At 44.4% G+C, this 18,362-nt stretch overlaps 1 protein-coding gene across 6 annotated transcripts in view; it reads left to right on the plus strand.

The window, feature by feature from the left end:
• dcaf6 (ddb1 and cul4 associated factor 6) overlaps positions 1-18,118 on the plus strand; it is a 26,935-nt gene extending 8,817 nt beyond the window's left edge. For 2 of the 6 annotated variants that reach the window (XM_029459121.1, XM_029459126.1), the window contains 19 exons: positions 2,451-2,543; positions 3,354-3,539; positions 3,645-3,758; positions 5,013-5,148; positions 6,135-6,346; positions 8,516-8,609; positions 8,990-9,109; positions 9,382-9,723; positions 10,025-10,246; positions 11,927-11,986; positions 13,394-13,592; positions 13,838-13,947; positions 14,104-14,434; positions 14,599-14,640; positions 15,745-15,883; positions 16,459-16,615; positions 16,711-16,799; positions 17,251-17,356; positions 17,481-18,118. In XM_029459121.1, coding sequence (XP_029314981.1) covers positions 2,451-2,543; positions 3,354-3,539; positions 3,645-3,758; positions 5,013-5,148; positions 6,135-6,346; positions 8,516-8,609; positions 8,990-9,109; positions 9,382-9,723; positions 10,025-10,246; positions 11,927-11,986; positions 13,394-13,592; positions 13,838-13,947; positions 14,104-14,434; positions 14,599-14,640; positions 15,745-15,883; positions 16,459-16,615; positions 16,711-16,799; positions 17,251-17,356; positions 17,481-17,539 — 2,811 coding nt within the window. In that variant the 3' untranslated portion in view covers positions 17,540-18,118. The remainder of the gene's footprint in view (positions 1-2,450; positions 2,544-3,353; positions 3,540-3,644; positions 3,759-5,012; positions 5,149-6,134; positions 6,347-8,515; positions 8,610-8,989; positions 9,110-9,381; positions 9,724-10,024; positions 10,247-11,926; positions 11,987-13,393; positions 13,593-13,837; positions 13,948-14,103; positions 14,435-14,598; positions 14,641-15,744; positions 15,884-16,458; positions 16,616-16,710; positions 16,800-17,250; positions 17,357-17,480) is intronic. The other 4 variants (XM_029459122.1, XM_029459123.1, XM_029459124.1 and 1 more) reach the window with 4 other exon arrangements.
• Positions 18,119-18,362: the final 244 nt, after the last annotated feature.

Consider the following 18,362-nt stretch of genomic DNA (forward strand, 5'->3'; position numbering starts at 1 on the left):
GACCGACAGAGAAACACGGACAGAGAGACACAGACAGAGACACAGACAGAGACACAGAGAGACAGAGAGAGAGAGAGAGACAGACAGAGACACACACAGACAGAGAGACACAGACAGAGACACAGAGAGACAGACAGAGAGACAGACATACAGACAGACAGAGAGACACAGACAGACAGAGACACAGACAGAGAGACAGACAGACATACAGACAGAGACACAGAAAGACAGACAGAGACACAGAGAGACACAGACAGACAGAGACACAGAGAGACAGACAGAGACACAGACAGACAGAGAGAGAGACAGACAGAGACACAGACACAGACAGACAGAGACACAGACAGACAGAGACACAGACAGACAGAGACACAGACAGACAGAGAGACCGACAGAGAAACACGGACAGAGAGACACTGACAGAGAGACGGGGACAGAGAGACCGGGACAGAGAGACCGGGACAGACAGACACAGACAGAGAGACCGACAGAGACAGACAGACAGAGAGACACAGACAGACAGAGACACAGACAGAGAGACAGACAGACATACAGACAGAGACACAGAGAGACGGAGAGACACAGACAGACGGAGAGACACAGACAGACGGAGAGACACAGACAGACGGAGAGACACAGAGAGACAGACAGAGAGACAGACAGAGAGACAGACAGAGACACAGACAGACAGACAGAGAGACAGGGACAGACAGACAGAGAGACAGACATACAGACAGAGAGACAGACATACAGACAGAGACACAGAAAGACAGACAGAGACACAGAGAGACACAGACAGACAGAGACACAGAGAGACAGACAGAGACACAGAGAGACAGACAGAGAGACACAGACATAGAGACAGACAGAGACACAGACAGAGAGACCCAGACAGACAGAGAGACAGAGAGACACAGACAGACAGAGACACAGAGACACAGACAGAGACACACAGAGACACAGAGAGACACAGACAGACAGAGACACAGACAGAGAGACACAGACAGAGAGACACGGACAGAGAGACAGGGACAGACAGACAGAGAGAGACACAGACAGACAGAGAGACAGAGAGAGACACAGACAGAGAGACAGACAGAGATACAGACAGACAGAGAGACAGACAGAGAGACAGACAGAGACACAGACAGACGGAGAGACACAGACAGACAGACGGAGAGAGACAGACGGAGAGAGACAGACGGAGAGAGACAGACGGAGAGAGACAGACGGAGAGAGACAGACAGACAGACAGAGAGACACAGACAGACAGACAGAGAGACACGGACAGACAGACACGGACAGGGAGAGACAGACGGAGAGACACAGACAGAGAGACCGAGAGACACAGACAGACAGACAGGGACAGACAGACAGGGACAGACAGACATAGAGACAGACAGACAGAGACACAGAGAGACAGACAGAGAAACACGGACAGAGAGACACACACAGAGACACAGACAGAGACACAGACAGAGACACAGAGAGACACAGACAGAGACACAGACGGAGAGACACAGACGGAGAGACAGACAGAGAGACAGACAGAGACACAGACAGAGAGACACGGACAGAGAGACCGACAGAGAAACACAGACAGAGAGAGACAGACAGACAGAGAGACCCAGACAGACAGAGAGACAGACAGAGAGACACAGACAGACAGAGAGACACGGACAGAGACACACAGACAGACAGAGAGACAGAGAGACAGACAGAGACACAGACAGACAGACACAGACAGAGACACAGACAGACAGACGGAGAGAGACAGACGGAGAGAGACAGGCGGAGAGAGACAGACGGAGAGAGACAGACAGACAGACAGAGAGACACAGACAGACAGACAGACAGAGAGACACGGACAGACAGACACGGACAGACAGAGAGACACGGACAGACAGAGAGACACAGAGACAGACGGAGAGACACAGACGGAGAGACACAGACGGAGAGACACAGACAGAGAGACACAGACAGAGAGACCGACAGAGAAACACGGACAGAGAGAGACAGACAGACAGAGAGACACAGACAGACAGAGAGACAGACAGAGAGACACCGACAGACAGAGAGACAGACAGAGAGACACGGACAGAGAGACAGGGACAGACACAGACAGAGAGACTGACAGAGAAACACGGACAGAGACACACAGACAGACAGACAGAGAGAGACAGGGACAGACGGACGGAGAAACAGGGACAGACAGACGGACGGAGAGACAGGGACAGACAGACAGACAGACAGAGAGACCGACAGAGAGACACAGACAGAGAGACCGACAGAGAGACACAGACAGAGAGACAGGGAGGGACAGACAGACAGACAGACAGACAGACAGATGTACTTTATTGATCCCAAATTGGTAAATTCTTGTGTTACAGCAATTATCAGGTAAAAAATATCTGTATGTTTGTTTATTGTGAGTTCTTGTCTCTGCGCAGGTCAACACTATATCCTGGAACGACACCGGTGAATATCTCCTGTCGGGGTCAGACGACACCTTTTTGGTTATCTCCAACCCGTACAATAAAAAGGTAAGTTGTGATCAATAACACGATAAAGGTTACTGAAAATATCTGACTTAATTATTGGAATATAGTTTTTTTTTGTCTATAAACAAAAACAGATGAAGCCAACTTCTTTATCTTTTACAGCTGTTTGTCAAAATAATCAAAAACATGTCAAGTCATGTCATGTTTGTTTGTTTAGCACAGTTCATACAATGTAAGCTCAAAGTGCCAATGTACCAAATAAAATGGCACATGAAAACATATTTAAATACATTTAAAAATAAATAAATAATAATGCATCCCCTTCACCATTTCACAGTTTGAAATAACATTTTAAATGTAATTCAAGTTTTTCAATAGATAAATAATATAATGCAACAATTACAGTAACAAAGCAAAAATAAAATAAATATAAGCACAAGTTATATTTTTAATATATTATGTTTTTGTCGCCCCTCTGTAATTATTTATTCCTGCTATTAATTCATATTTGTAATTAATTTTTATTATTTTTAATTGTACACAAATAATCAAAATATTAGGTAATTACTTCACTTTGTTCCTGAATTAGTTTCAAGGGAAAACAACCTTACTGCAGAGCACTCAAATGAATTCAGTGGAGTAAATGTGTTGATCTTAAAGGTGAGCTCTGGGAGGATGTTGAGATCTTTGATACCTTCAGTTACTTCCAATTCAGCCGTCATGTCCGACCTCTTCTGACAGGAGGGAAACCAACTCACGCCATCAAGTTATTTTACACTCGTTGGATATTTATCTCTTATGTTCAACACGTAATGAAGCAGTAAGACAGCCTCCTCTGTTGCTCTTTCTCAGGTCAAGAAGTCCATACGTTCAGGTCACCGGGCGAATATCTTCAGCGCTAAGTTCATGCCCCACACCAACGATCAGGAGATCATCTCCTGCTCCGGAGACGGCATCATCTACTACACCAACACGGAGAAAAGTCCTGAGCACAACAGACAGTGTCAGTTTACCTGCCATTATGGGACAGCTTATGAGGTACTGAACAAGAGGGAACGCTGGCCGAACGCTTCACGCAGCGTGCGCGTCTTTCTCTCGTGGTTTCTCTCTCCTAACCTCAGCGTCCCCTTTTTCTTTTGTCAGATTATGACGGTACCAAATGACCCCTACACGTTTCTGTCGTGTGGGGAGGACGGCACAGTGCGATGGTTTGACCTCCGCACGAAGACGAGCTGTACAAAAGAAGACTGCAAAGATGTACGGTGACAGCTGTGATGTTGTTGTTCCTCATGGACCTTTTAGTTCTTTGAAATGTTGGGTGGACAGTATTGTGTAATGTATTCTTTTAAGAGCAGCAGTAGCTTAGCTTGTAGGGACTTTGCTTTGGGAACCGGAGGGTCGCCGGTTCAAGTCCCCGAACGGACCAAGTACAGAGTGTGGACAGTTTGCCTCCTGGGCACTGCAGAGGTGCCCTTGAACAAGGGATCCGGCCCCCACTCTGCTCCCTGAGCGCTGAATATGTAATAGCTGCCCTCTGCTCCTAGTACTAGGATTGGTGAAATGCAGAGTCCAAATTTCACTGGGTGTTCTGTGATGTTCTGTGACGATAACATAATTAAAAATCCTACTATTTCCCTAAAATTGGTCTTAAGATTTAACGGGCCATCTTTTTTTTATTGGCTGTTGGAATTTGTGTTGATGATGTTTCCGTTAGAGTTCGTTCTCAGTTCTCTTCACAAACAGCTTTCTGTCTTCGTAGTAGTTCAGAAAACCTTTTCCTTGGCTTCCGGCTGCATCAGTGTGTGTGTGTGTATGTCTTCAAGATTGTGTTGCATCTTCTCCTATTTCCTTCTGGAGATCGGTGCCGGTGACCTTAAGACTCACTGAGCAGTTTTACCAGACTCTGTTACCGCTCCCTCTTAATTACCCTCCAACCTGTTAGTGTTACAAGTCGACATCCACAGCTGGAAAAATGACAAACCCAGTGAAATGAATGTTTTGAATCAGTCGGATTTCAAGGATTGTCCTCCGATCCATGTTGCTGTAAATACTGTAACCAACGGAGTTTCATTCAAAACGTTGACGTTCAAATTCTGCACAGGTCTTTTTCTTTTTATGCACGTCTAGTTATGTTGGTAAAACCAAGTATTTCTGCACAGTTGCAGGTAATACTTTGGCTACACTAATATTATTATTATTAGTTCACTTTATTTAAAGAATTGGATAAGATTAAAAAAACAACATTTTCACTGCGCTTAAAAAAACAGTTTGCAGAGACGCACCTGTGCTAAGCTCCATAAATTACGTTTACATATCCACAACCACACATTTTTATATGTTTTAGGGTGATTATGTCATCAAATATTAATTAATTAATGTAAAAAATAAACATTTGGCCCGATCCTGATTCTTAAAGTGTCGCCTCAGTTGCTGCCGACTTTAGAGTAGTGCTCATTGACTTTATAATTCGACTTTTTAAACCTTTCCTTATTGTGTTTGCTTTGCTTTCAGGACATCCTGATAAACTGTCGGAGGGCAGCAACCTCCATATCCATTTCTCCTCTGGTGCCGTACTACCTGGCAGTGGGCTGCTCCGACAGCTCAGTGCGGATCTACGACAGACGCATGCTGGGCACCAGAGCGACGGGTAAACTGTCCTGCAGGCGGACATCATTCAGAGCTTCTTTCTTTATGTTTTATAGAGTGGCTTCACACAGACAATGTATTATGATGATTACCTTACCGTTAGCGTAGTATTCTTGTTATTCGCTCTTATTAAAGGGCCACTTCACTGTTTTTCAACCAATGTTTTTGTGTCTAAGTGACCGATGGAGACGAATCTTTTTAAATTGGTCCAGTATTGAAGCTTGCAGCCGCAAAACGGGTTAAAATGTGATCCTTCGGGCAATTCTGCACCGTCATGTGTCCACTAAAAGTGTTGTGCAGCTGACGGGCGCAGGTTGTTATTATAAGTGTCTGACGGCATAATGAAAATGACCCTACAGAGAAATAAAACATTTCTCTTTAACTTTCTCTTGATCCGGTCTATCTGGTATTGTTTCGAGCCTCAATTAAGGAGACGTCTCGCTCTGATATCGGTCAGCGGCAAAAAACAATCCCTTCTAGTGGACGTAGTGGTGACTGCAGAATTGTCAAGAGGATCACATTGCAGCACGTTTCATGGCTGCAGGCTGCGGCGCTCTCGCTCAACTCTGGACCAATTTCAAAAAGTGTTGTTCCCATTTATCACTTGGACACAACAAACACGGTAAAATAGAGTCCAGGTTGAAAAACACCGAAGTAACCCTTTAACTTGTCAAGCTGACAGATGGAGGTACTGAAGCAGGTTCTGCTCTGGGTCCGGCCCCCTGTGTGAGAGTGTTTCTGCAGAGATGGACTGAATACTGCTCGGTTCATAACGTAGCAGCAGAGCTGTGTTTTGGACCGATGCAGTGTATAAATATTTAAAAATCTGAGAAGAAGGTCCAAGAACTAGTTTGATGTGTTCCACTTTGTTAGTGAGTGAAAATAACATAATTGATTTAAAGCGAGGCTAAAAAGACGAGTTGTTTAAACGAGTCACTGTGTCAATGCGAGTATCTGATCAACCAGGATCTTCTTTCTCATCCTCAGGTAACTACATGGGCCGGGGGACGACGGGCATGTGCGTGAGGTTCGTTCCCGCCCACCTGTCCAACAAGTCGTGTCGCGTGACTTCCCTGTGCTACAGTGAGGACGGTCAGGAGGTGCTGGTCAGCTACTCCTCAGATTACATCTACCTGTTTGATCCCAAAGACGACCAGGCCCGAGAGCTGAAGGGGCCGTCTCAGGAGAGGAGGGAGGAGGTGAGAGCGCACAATCACACGTCACACGTCACACGTCGCACGTCGCACGTCGCACGTCGCACGTCACACGAGGCCTGATAGGAACGGTGTATTTTTAGTTGCGCTTGTGGCACGGCTCTGTGGAGGGTGGAGGGGACCCCACTCTAGTCCTGACTGAAATATCTCCACATATATTGGATGTGTTCTGTGCAGACAGTCAGCGTTGGGGAGTAACTACTTACATGTAACATAGTTATTACAAAGTAGATCAGTTACAGATTCTGAGAAATGATTTCAACATCCATCAATCTGCAGATTATTTTCTAGATTAGTTGATTAATCGTTTGGTTTATAAATGTCATAAAATAGTCAAAAGAAAGTGATCCCAAGAGATTCACTTTATTATGATAAATGTATTAATGACAAATTACTTGACTATAAATAAACATACGTATGTGTGGCAGACAAACAACACAAACAAACAAACACAAGGAGAGATGTTGTGGCTGTCTGCTTCAGAGCACTGCAGACATCAGTGATGCAGTGGAGCAGCACATGACCCTGAAGAAGAGGAGAGAGGAAGAAACACTGCCGTGAAGGGAAAAAGGAACATTGGATTATTGATTCAAACCAAATTGAAAACATTTCTTTTATTATGTTATTCTTCAGTGTTTTTCTTAACTGCATCTGGGTCATCATATCTGTTTGGGTTAGCATTTTAAAACGTGTTTACTGCGAGTACTGGTCTTGACGTGCGTCTGAATGTGCCGGATCACGGTGCCAGTGTTCAAAGCCTCGTGGTGAGTTCAGCTGTGTCGAGATGCAACCACACGCATTCCATTCCAAATACAGCGACAGACGCAGGCCGTGTTTCTCTATCCTCCAAAATAGTTCAGGCTGAGGTGGAGGGGAAAGCCCCCCCCCCCCCCCCCCCCCGCCTCTCTCTCTGTCTCTCTCTCTCATTCTTTCTTTCTGTCTCTCTCTCTCTCTCTCTCTCTCTCTCTCTCTCGCTCTCGCTCTTGCTCTCGCTCTCGCTCTCTCTCTCTGTCTCTGTCTCTCTCGCTCTCTCTGTCTCGCTCTGTCTCGCTCCGTCTCTCTCTCTCTCTCGCTCTGTCTCTCTCTCTCGCTCTGTCTCGCTCCGTCTCTCTCGTTCTCTCTGTCTCTCTGTCTCGCTCTCTCGCTCTGTCTCTCTCCCTTTCTCTCTCTCTCTCTCCCTTTCTCTCGCTGTCTGTCTGTCTGTCTCTCGCTCTCTCTGTCTCTCTCTCGCTCTGTCTCTCTGTCTCTCTCTGTCTCTCTCGCTTTCTTTCTCCCTTTCTCTCTCCCTTTCTCTCTCTCTCTCTCGCTGTCTCTCTCCCTTTCTCTCTCTCTCTCTCTCTCTCTCTCCCTTTCTCTCTCCCTTTCTCTCTCTTTCTCTCTCTCTCGCTGTCTGTCTGTCTGTCTCTCGCTCTGTCTCTCTCGCTCGCTCTCGCTCTGTCTCTCTCTCTCGCTCTGTCTCTCTCCCTTTCTCTCTCTATCGCTGTCTCTCTCTCTCTCCCTCTCTCTCTCTCTCTCTCTCTCTCTCCCTCTCTCCCTTTCTCTCTTTCTCTCCCTCTCTCTCTCTCTCTCTCTCTCTCTCTCTCTCTCTGTCTCTCTCTCTGTCTCTCGCTCTCTGTCTCTCTCTCTCTCACTCTCGCTCTGTCTGTCTCTCTCTCTCTCTCTCTCTCTCTCTCTCTCTCTCTCTCTGTCTCTCTCTCTCTCTCTGTCTCTCTCTCGCTCTCTCTTTTTACTTCACCTGTAACCGTGTTTTTTCAGGGCCTTTGTCTATCTGATTTATTCTACTATCTCTGTCAGCCTCTGCTCCTTTTCACCACCTCCAGCCCATAACCAGACCTGATGACATTTCCTGAGTGAAGCAGTTGATAGTCTCTGCACTAAGACCCCCTTTTTCTATTTCTGGCTCTCAGCCTGTTGCCCTGCATAGAGAGCCGGGGGACTGGAAAGTGGAGGCAACCTCAGTCGTGCAGCCAGAAAGGAGGGGGCACTTTAAAAGAGGACGCTGACAGAGACGAGCAGTGTTTTGCTTTGGCAGCTGAGCTATTTTTGACCATGCTTTGACTGACAAACTGTGTGTGTGTGTGTGTGTGTGTGTGTGTGTGTGTGTGTGTGTGTGTGTGTGTGTGTGTGTGTGTGTGTGTGTGTGTGTTTCCACAGCTGAGGCAGCCTCCAGTGAAGCGCCTCCGTCTACGAGGTGACTGGTCTGACACTGGACCCCGGGCTCGTCCTGAGAGTGAGAGGGAGAGAGACGGTAAGATCAGTACAGCATCTGACGCGTATGTGTTGCTACTGGTTAAGTTAAAAGCACAGATCTCAAATTACGGATCCGGCCCCCGCCCCCCCCACTCCCACACACACACATGTTGAATCCAGCCCCCAATCCATTCTCTTAATTTATATTTATTTGGCTGTGCTTAACTGCAATTGTTTTGCTTTAAACACGTCTGTGTTTCACTTCAATCGGTGTCACAATAACTGCATATCACACGCCGTTATGAGAAACAACAGTCCATTGAACTATGTTAATCAAACCTTATGGCACATGTCCGTCCGCCTCTGGCATGTTTGTTTCAATACGTCCAATGTTGTGAAAAAGCAACCTGTGAACATTTGTCTCCTTCGCTCCTGTAGGAGAGCAGAGCCCGAACGTGTCTCTAATGCAGAGGATGTCGGACATGTTGTCTCGTTGGTTTGAGGAGGCCAGCGAGGCTCAGAGCACCAGAGGAACTCGGCCTCAGACACGACCCAGAGGTGAGACATTGACTCGTACTCCGTCTTTAAAAACTGTCAACACCCAGCAAATGAGCTTAGGCTATAAATGCTGAGGTTTGTGGCGTTGACTGTGGCTTCTTAACACATCACGGGTTTCTTTCATTATGTATTGATTTTAGGAAGTGTTATGTATTTACAAAAAAACATTTTTACTAAATTTTGATGTCACATTATTAATATTTTACCATGAACGTTGGTTTTATAGTTTCCTTTTGTGATATTTTATTTAAAAAGAGTTTTTCTCATTTCAGGAACAGCTCTCCGTCCAGTGGGGGCGTCGAATACTCCAGCTGCCCCTGCAGGAGGATCCAGTCAGGGGTCCAGCGTTCCCGAGAGGCCTGTGGGGTCAACCGCCCCGGAGGTACCTGCCGGTCCTGTCGTCGCCGCTGCCGCCATGCCTAAATCCACTTCCTCTTCCTCCTCAGGGTCGTCATCAACAGTCACAGCACCTCTTCCTTCCAGCTCCTCATTGGTTGAAAGCTCAGTCCCCTCCTCCTCCCTTCTCACCTCCTCGCCTGCCTCAGAGCAGAGGAGTCAGGCCGACACGCCTGGGACACCGACGCCCACGCCCGCCGCAGCACCTGCTCTGTCAGGTAAGAGATCAACGCACACACCTGTCAGCAAAAACATCAGCAATTTACACTCTTGAGTTCAGTGAGTTGGTATCCCTAGATCAACGTGTGTGTGAGAGAGAGAGGGTGTGTGTTTGTGTGTTTGTTGGAGCCACTCCACTCAAGCAGCAGCCTCACTTCACTCTCTTTTCCTTCAGCATCCTGTTGCCCTTCTCCTTGTTTATTTTCCTGCCTCTCTGCTCCCGATCCTCTCCTGACATCCTCCCCCTCAAGTCTTCTAATATACATTCATTCTCCCTCTCTTCCTCTGCCTTCTTGTCAGAGTACGGTCCTCATCGGCTGCCCATAAGTTTAGTGTGTAGGCGTTTGCAGAGGTTACTCCGGCTGGCCGACCCACCAGGACAGGGTCAGCGAGCGGCCCGTTCTTCTTCTTCTTCTTCTTCTTCTTCTCCTCCTTCTTCTTCTTCTTCCACCACTGCGGCCCCTGAGAGACAGTCACAAACAGCTGCTGCTGAGATGCAACCCCACACAGGTTACCCTCTATGTAGGAAAGGCAGACATGTCTGTTTGTAGAGACAGCTAGGCTCCACAAAGACCCGCCTTTGCTAGAACTGACCACTAATCTCACAGTGATCCTCTTTCCATTCCCCCATAATGCACCTTGTACTTATTAACCCCTGTAGCCGTCACCGCGCCCCCTCACTTACTAATGCTCTCACTCCATCGCTCCACTTGTTGCTTGAGTTTTCACCCGAGTGGCACCAGTCAGTATGAAGCTCTGCTTTGGCGTCCTCATAGCTCATGTGGTTGTTCACCCGTGTTGTACTGATACCTACTGATCAGCTGTGTGGGCTGTTGGACTTGATTTACTTTTTGTTTTGAGCTCACTCAAACTTGGGAATCATAAAAGAAAAAGCCTTTTTCAGACACGGAACATTACTGGTTTCATCGACTGTGCCTGTTTTTAAATTGATGGCTTTTTGTTATTCAGATGACAAAAATGTTCCTTATGATTCAGAAGCCTCCAAACTCTCCTGCTGCACAGTTAGCTTAATTAGTTAGCTTAACGTTGAGAAGTAACGGTGAGTGAGTTGAGAGTTTTCTCAGTTCTCTCACCGGCTGCATCAGTTCTGGTTTTTCAAACATATTTTGGAGTTAATTAGTGAACGTTGTGAATCTCAAAGTGAATGTACGTCCATATGATTTCTCAATTCCATCGTTTATAAGAGAGCGAAACCAGCTGCCTATTTTTCTAACGTCTGAAAGTGCATATAATGACAAGATGTGAATTGAATTCCTGTTATTGTTGTTGTTATTATTATTATTATTATTATATTTTTTATCATTATTATTTTTTAAATTATTTATATTATTATTATATTTATCATTATTATTATTAATATTATTTTTTAATTATTTAAATTATTAATATTATATTTTTAATTATTTAAAAAAATATATATATATATTATCACATGCTGTGTGTAAAGCGTATTTTGCTGGATATTCATCGATGCATTCTTTTACATAAAAAAAAAAAGAATTCATTACAGTGAACAAGAAGTGCAGTTAATGTCCCCGAGCCTTTGTGTTAATGTGACAATATGTAATCCGTACATTTGGACATGTTAAAGGGTTCGTCCCTGTAACATTACAGTTGTGAGTTTTAATTGAAAGGGACTCGCAAAGTTTCCATCTCATTCACGTAACGAGCTGCATGTCTGAAAGAGGATTTGTTGGTCATTAATTGAATAAAGGGTCATTGCTTGTTTAATGTTTGAACCCGGCTGCACTTAGACGAGAACTGTCACTTTATTCTCACTAATTTCATATCATTTTAAAATATAATCGCAACATTTGGATTGTTTTTGAAGTTTCAAAAGCAAACGGCATGTAATTATAATGTTTGTGTTTTCCAGTGTGGTGTCGTACACCAGCTCGATGGTTAGTGTAACCTAGTGTAGTGAGCATGTGTGAGCTTGTCATGTGTGTCAGATTTACTAATCTCTGATGCTCATTTTGCACATGAAGTGAATGTGAAACGATCAGATGAAGCTTCTTTTCTCCCTCGGCTGACTTTTACAGCTCCTCCTGCTTGGTCTTGGATCGTTTTTTATTTTGTAACATGACTTTGTGGTTTCTAACCCTCGTGCGCGTTGACTGTGTTGAGCCCTCAGGTTTGACCTCTGTGTCCGATGTTTAGTCGGTCTCATTTGTGTTCCAGATTCCCCCTCGTCTGTGGTAAACAAACAGCTGGGATCCATGACTCTTGATGAACAGCAGGGTGCGTCCCCCCCCCTCTCTCTCCCCTCCTCTCCCCCCCCCTGCCTCTTGCTTTGTCTACTTCATCCTCCCTCATAAACACAAACACTTTCTCTCAACCCTCTGTACAGTCTGTCCTCCATTTGTTTTTATGCTTCTCTGTCCACCACTTTACTTTCCCATTGTTCACATTATGTGTCCAGACACGTATCGATGTGCCCGCAGATACACCGAGTCTATCTGACCCGAGTTACTGTGACGTGGACTGAAGGATAACAATAACTGAAGAAAATAATTAATACTAATTTCTTATGTGTTTTAGTGTCATGGACTAAAATCATGAGATGCTGTGACAGTGATGTGAATATTGACTTATTTACATTGATCTGTCTGCATGGTGCAGGCGGGGTCCTTAACATAACAAACCTCTTTACCTGAGCTTAAAGGGTCAGTTCACCCAAATTACAAAAAAATAAATAAATGCAATATTTTCCCACTTTTGTTTAAACAATATTTTTATTTTATTTTTGTAATACATAAATAAAAAAGAAACTTATTTTCAATGGTCTGATCCAATATGATAAAACATATTTAGACTTATTTTAGATAAGATTATTATTATTATTATTATTATTATTATTATTATTATTATTATTAATTAATTAATTATTATTTTCCAAACTGTTTTGTTCAAACTTATTATCATCCCGCTTTTTCTTGCTCCATGTTTCAAGAATAGCTGCACCTAAAGATTATTGTCATTATTGCTTAATATCATATAAATAAACATAATATCAAAGAAGACCAGGAAATATACACGCTGGTGCGTGACGGGATTACAATGTATATTTATAATTTAATCACATAAAGAACATAGAAAAGCATTTTTGATTATGTATCTTTAAATGTGTTGTTTTTAAAGAGTTGTGTCCGACATATGTTCTCAGCAGGACATTTCACAGTTATATTATAAACATGTCCGTGCTCTCTGGTGGGTAAATGATGTAACGTTGAAACTGTTTCTAAATGATCTCAAACAAATCTGATATTTCTGTTCGGCCGACACGCTAACACATAAAGATAAATTGTCCCTAACACCTTTTATAAAGCGGGATCTTACATGAGTGTAACAACCAGCTGAGGCGTGTCAGGATCCTTCAGGAGCTTCGACTTGTGTTTCTTGTGTCGTGATGTGTTGCTGGTGACAGACGTCCGTCACAGCGTGTGTCCACCTTTTGTCCGCTGCATGTTTGTGATGGGAAGTGATGCAGCCGAAGGTTGCATGTTTCCAGTGTGCTTTTTAAACAACCAATGACTGAATGCTGTGAACGACAGGAAAATGTGCTCTTACTATTTCTTTCAGAATTATTGTCGGAACAGATTACAATAAATCCTTCTTGCTTGCTTTGCCTGTGTGTCTTCCTCTCAGGAGCGGCAGAAGCTGCAGGTTCACCTCCTGATCAGCCTGTTTCTGCTCCAGTTAGCGCTCCCACCACCTCCACCTCCTCCTCCTCCACCACCTCGAGCGGCACCAGTCGACCCAGTGGAGCAGAGCCGGTCCTCAGTCTACACTACAGCTCAGAGGGAACCACCACCAGCACCATCAAGCTGGACTTCACAGACGAGTGGTGAGTACAAGGACAGAAAAAGCCTCAGTTTCATCTTTGTTTTAATCTCAATACGTTTCAGTCGGTAGACTTTTAGTCACGAACAGTGTGCAGACTTTCTAGTTCCTTCAAAGAAAATGTCAACCTCTTTGATTTTATATGAAAATTGACACAAATGTTGTGGAGATGCATCATCAGAGGAACAATTAAAAAACCGTCAGAGCTGTGAGAGACGTTCAGCCACTGTGTTTTATCTTCCTCCACAGGAGCAGTAGCACATCCAGCTCTATGGGCAGCGGAGGTCCCAAAATATCTGAGGCTGTGGCCGCACAGAGCAGAGAGAGTATGTCGACGGAGAGTTCAGTGTCGGAGCCACGTGAGTCTTTCAGCATCAAGAAATCGCTCTGATGCGATACTAATAATAATAAAACAAACATGCACTCTGTTCATCCTTCATCAGTAACGAATATTACAAGCATTCAAACACTTATACTACAAAGGTCTACATGTATTTATATGTATTTCCCCGCAGCTCCCTCTGTGTCCTCGGGGCAGCAGAGTGTCCCGGCCGCCTCCACAGAGCCGCCATGTGGCGCCTCCTGCTCCGGTGCCCTCGGCAGCTCGTCGACTCCGGCCCCAGCGGCGGGATCCTCTCAGGGGGACACTGTGGCTTCTTCACCGGTGGAGAGGAGTCAGCCGGAGGGTACCGAGGACACGTCAGGAGGCTGCAGGAGAGCGGAGCCCAGAGCGGAGGAGGGCGAGGAGGGCCAGAGTCAGCCTGCACGGGCCCACCAGGACTCTGATGACAGCGACGACGATCCGATTCTCATCCCATCAACAAGGTTCAGAGGTCAGGGGCAGAGGTACGTTAGAATCCTTCCATTGCCTCACGATGAGCAAGAAAACACCCTCATGTATTTTAATTCAGGTTACATCTCATTGTTGTTTAATATCACTTTTAAAATGGGTGGGTATTCTGATTTATTTCTTTGTGACGCCTTCCCATTGACTGTTTTACTACTAATAGATTAAATTCCAGAGGATCTGCAGTAGGAGATAGGATGATCAGGTAAAGTGTTCGCACTAAAAGCATCTAACCTGCCAGGTGTGTGACATGCAGCAGAGCATTAAAACTCAACAGCACAACATGATGACGATAACAGGGTTTTGTCCTTTCACTCACAGAAACTAACATACACGCAGCTTTACCTGTAGAGTTAGTGATGTGCATGCAAGTACTGACTCCACAGATGAGTAGTGACTCCACAGATGTGTACTGACTCCACAGATGAGTAGTGACTCCACAGATGAGTACTGACTCCACAGATGAGTAGTGACTTCACAGATGAGTAGTGACTCCACAGATGAGTAGTGACTCCACAGATGAGTAGTGACTCCACAGATGAGTACTGACTCCACAGATGAGTAGTGACTCCACAGATGAGTACTGACTCCACAGATGAGTAGTGACTTCACAGATGAGTAGTGACTCCACAGATGAGTAGTGACTCCACAGATGAGTACTGACTCCACAGCCACAGATGAGTACTGACTTCACAGATGAGTAGTGACTCCACAGATGAGTACTGACTCCACAGATGGGTACTGACTCCACAGATGGGTACTGACTCCACAGATGAGTAGTGACTCCACAGATGAGTAGTGACTCCACAGATGAGTAGTGACTCCACAGATGAGTACTGACTCCACAGATGAGTACTGACTCCACAGATGAGTACTGACTCCACAGATGAGTACTGACTCCACAGCCACAGATGAGTACTGACTTCACAGCCACAGATGAGTACTGACTTCACAGATGAGTACTGACTCCACAGATGAGTACTGACTCCACTGACTCCACAGATGAGTAGTGACTCCACAGATGAGTACTGACTCCACAGATGAGTACTGACTCCACAGATGAGTAGTGACTCCTGACTTTCATGTGTTTATAGACGAGACTTTGCACAACAATATTTAGAGCCTAATGTAGTTATGATGTGTTTTGGCTGCTTTCTAGCTTGGGGTTTATTTGGTTGAATTGATTTTAAGATCGTAGATTTCCCTCAAGTATCAAAGCATGGGGTTTGTAAGCACCGGAGACAGCATGTGTTTGTGTGTCTTTATTTATAGAAACTTTATAATGCTTCGGTTTTCTTGTGTTTCACAGACGCTCTGCAGCCGCTCGTATCCAGGAGCTTTTTCGCAGGAGGAAAGAACGAAGGGAGATGGAGGAGAGCGAGACCCAGAACATCAGGAGACCCTCGGCCAAGATGGTCTACAAAGGCCACCGCAACTCCAGGACAATGGTACGTCTTCAATCTTACGTTTAGAGTCCTCTTAAAGGAATGATTTGACATTTTTGGAGAATACAGTTATTTGCTTTCTTTCTGAAAGTTAGCTTAGAAGATCGTTACCACTCTACTGTGTGGAGTGTGATGCTGGAGCCGGGAGGCAGTTAACTTAGCATAAAGTCGGGAAACGGGGAACTAGCTAGCCTCAGTCTGTCCAAAGTTCATAAGTACCAGCACCTCAAGAGCTAACTAATGAACACATTGTGTCTGGTTAACCCTGGCAGCTGTGGCTGGGGGCAAAATGTTTTCGGGTTGTCCGTCTCAGGAACGCCTTAAAAGAATTTCTTCAAATTTGGCATCGACGTCCGTTTGGACTTAAGGATGAACTGATTAGATTTTGGTGTACAAAGGCCGAGGTCACTGTGACCTCACAGAACACGTTTTGGGCCACAACTAATGAATTCATATTCTAATTATGACAATTTTACCTAAATGTCTAATAAGATAAAATGATGAAGACATTTTGGACAGACATGGATGTGAACTGCAAACTGTAAAATTCAAGATGGTTTTATTCACGTTTTGTCCAGATAAAGGAGTCGTGTTTTTGGGGCAACAACTTTGTGATGAGCGGCTCAGACTGCGGCCACATCTTCATCTGGGACCGACACACTGCAGAGCACCTCATGCTGCTGGAAGCCGACAACCACGTGGTGAACTGCCTGCAGCCGCACCCCTACGACCCCAGTGAGTCCCTCCGTCCCTCCCCACCGTCACTCTGCTCCAAGAATATCACACAATGTTACTGAGTGTGTTAACGTTTATTTTCCCGTCTGTTTCAGTACTGGCTTCTTCAGGGATAGACTACGATATCAAGATTTGGTCGCCACTGGAACAGTCGGCATCTTTCAACAGAGTCCTCGCTAACGAGGTATGACGGCCAGTGAAATCAGTGGATTGGAAAAAGAGGATATTTCAAAAGGTTGACTTTACAAAATGGAAATGTCCATTTATGAAGGATGAAGTGTGCTTTTCTTTTCGAAATAGTCCGGCACACAACACTTTTCATTTTTACCTTTTGGTTTTTGAACAGATGAATTGACATGTTTGTTTATGGCTTGAGGGGCTGGTAGGTGGATGTTGTTACTGCTCGATGGAGCTGCTGAAAGTAAAGAAGTTTTGCTTTTGAATAATTGTATTACTTTAAGGCGTCTTAGGTCGCAGGACATAGGACTGTGAAACTCATTAAGTTCATGCTTATGTTGAATTTGAGCTGATCGTTTTGTGGTATTTCTTCTTCTGTCAAAACAGTGTTTTACTTTTCTTCCTGTTATTTGTCACATTCTCATTCTCTCCGTCTCTTTTTCTTCTCTTCTCTCAAGGTAATAGCTCGGAACGAGTTGATGCTAGAGGAAACTAGGAACACAATCACAGTCCCGGCCTCGTTCATGCTCCGAATGTTGGCCTCCCTAAATCACATCAGATCAGGTACACGCACGATAACTCTAAAAAAATGTTTTACCTCGTGCAAATCGTTAGAATATTTGTACCTTTTTTTAATGCCTGGGTTCAGACGCCGTCTCTGTAATATACTGCCTTCGCCTTCTTTCAGATCGACTAGAAGGCGATCGCTCTGAAGGTTCGGGACAGGAAAATGAGGATGAGCAGTAGCCTGCTGGCATTTTATTTGAAAGAAAACACTATTTCTTCTTGCTGTATAGCACTTGAAAAAAAAAACCCTGAGATTTGTACAAGTATAGTGTAGAATACTTCCTTTTGAAAATTAGTGTAATTTCTAGCCCCCCTGTGTTTTTTTTATGATGACTTTCTTACTGATGTTTCTGTATGAGGATAAACTTCATCTGTGTGAATGCAAAAGGCAAGGACGTCAGTATATATATATTAAGTGTGAGAATAATGGCGGCTGGTGTGCAAGGATGTTAAGTGCAATATTATTTTGTTAGGAGAAAGTGAGCTTTGATCAGTGTTAACGTGTGACATTTTGAATTTGTAGCACAAAGCTAAGATATGTTCATGTGCTGCTCCGGCAGTTACGCATGTAAACAAGGACTTTAAGTAAAAACATACTTGGAGAATGCTTTAGTTTTATTGTTGAAGAGAAACAAAAGAAGGTGTGGTTCTTCTTCCCAAAGGGACATGTTCATAAATGTATAATATTTAACAGAAAAAAAAAAAGCTAGAATTTTAAAGATGTCTGGAAGAAAAGATCTTAAGACGACAACAATCTGAGTTAGCGCTCGACAGCAGATAGCGGCCATTAGTACGGCTCTATTGAATACTTTGAAGCTTCGTAGTTTCATTCATAACGTTGGTATTGGAATTCTAAATCAACATTTAAACCCAGTATTTCTGCAGTTCTGGCGTTTAGCCTTTCAAAAACAACATTTTCACGCTTGCCACAAGCACAGACAAGTTGTATAAAATTGAGGATTTTTATAATTTTCTTCCATGTGTGATGCATTCATAAAATGAC

Source organism: Cottoperca gobio, chromosome 21 (genome assembly GCF_900634415.1).
Source record: "Cottoperca gobio chromosome 21, fCotGob3.1, whole genome shotgun sequence".
Taxonomy (NCBI): Eukaryota; Metazoa; Chordata; class Actinopteri; order Perciformes; family Bovichtidae; genus Cottoperca; species Cottoperca gobio.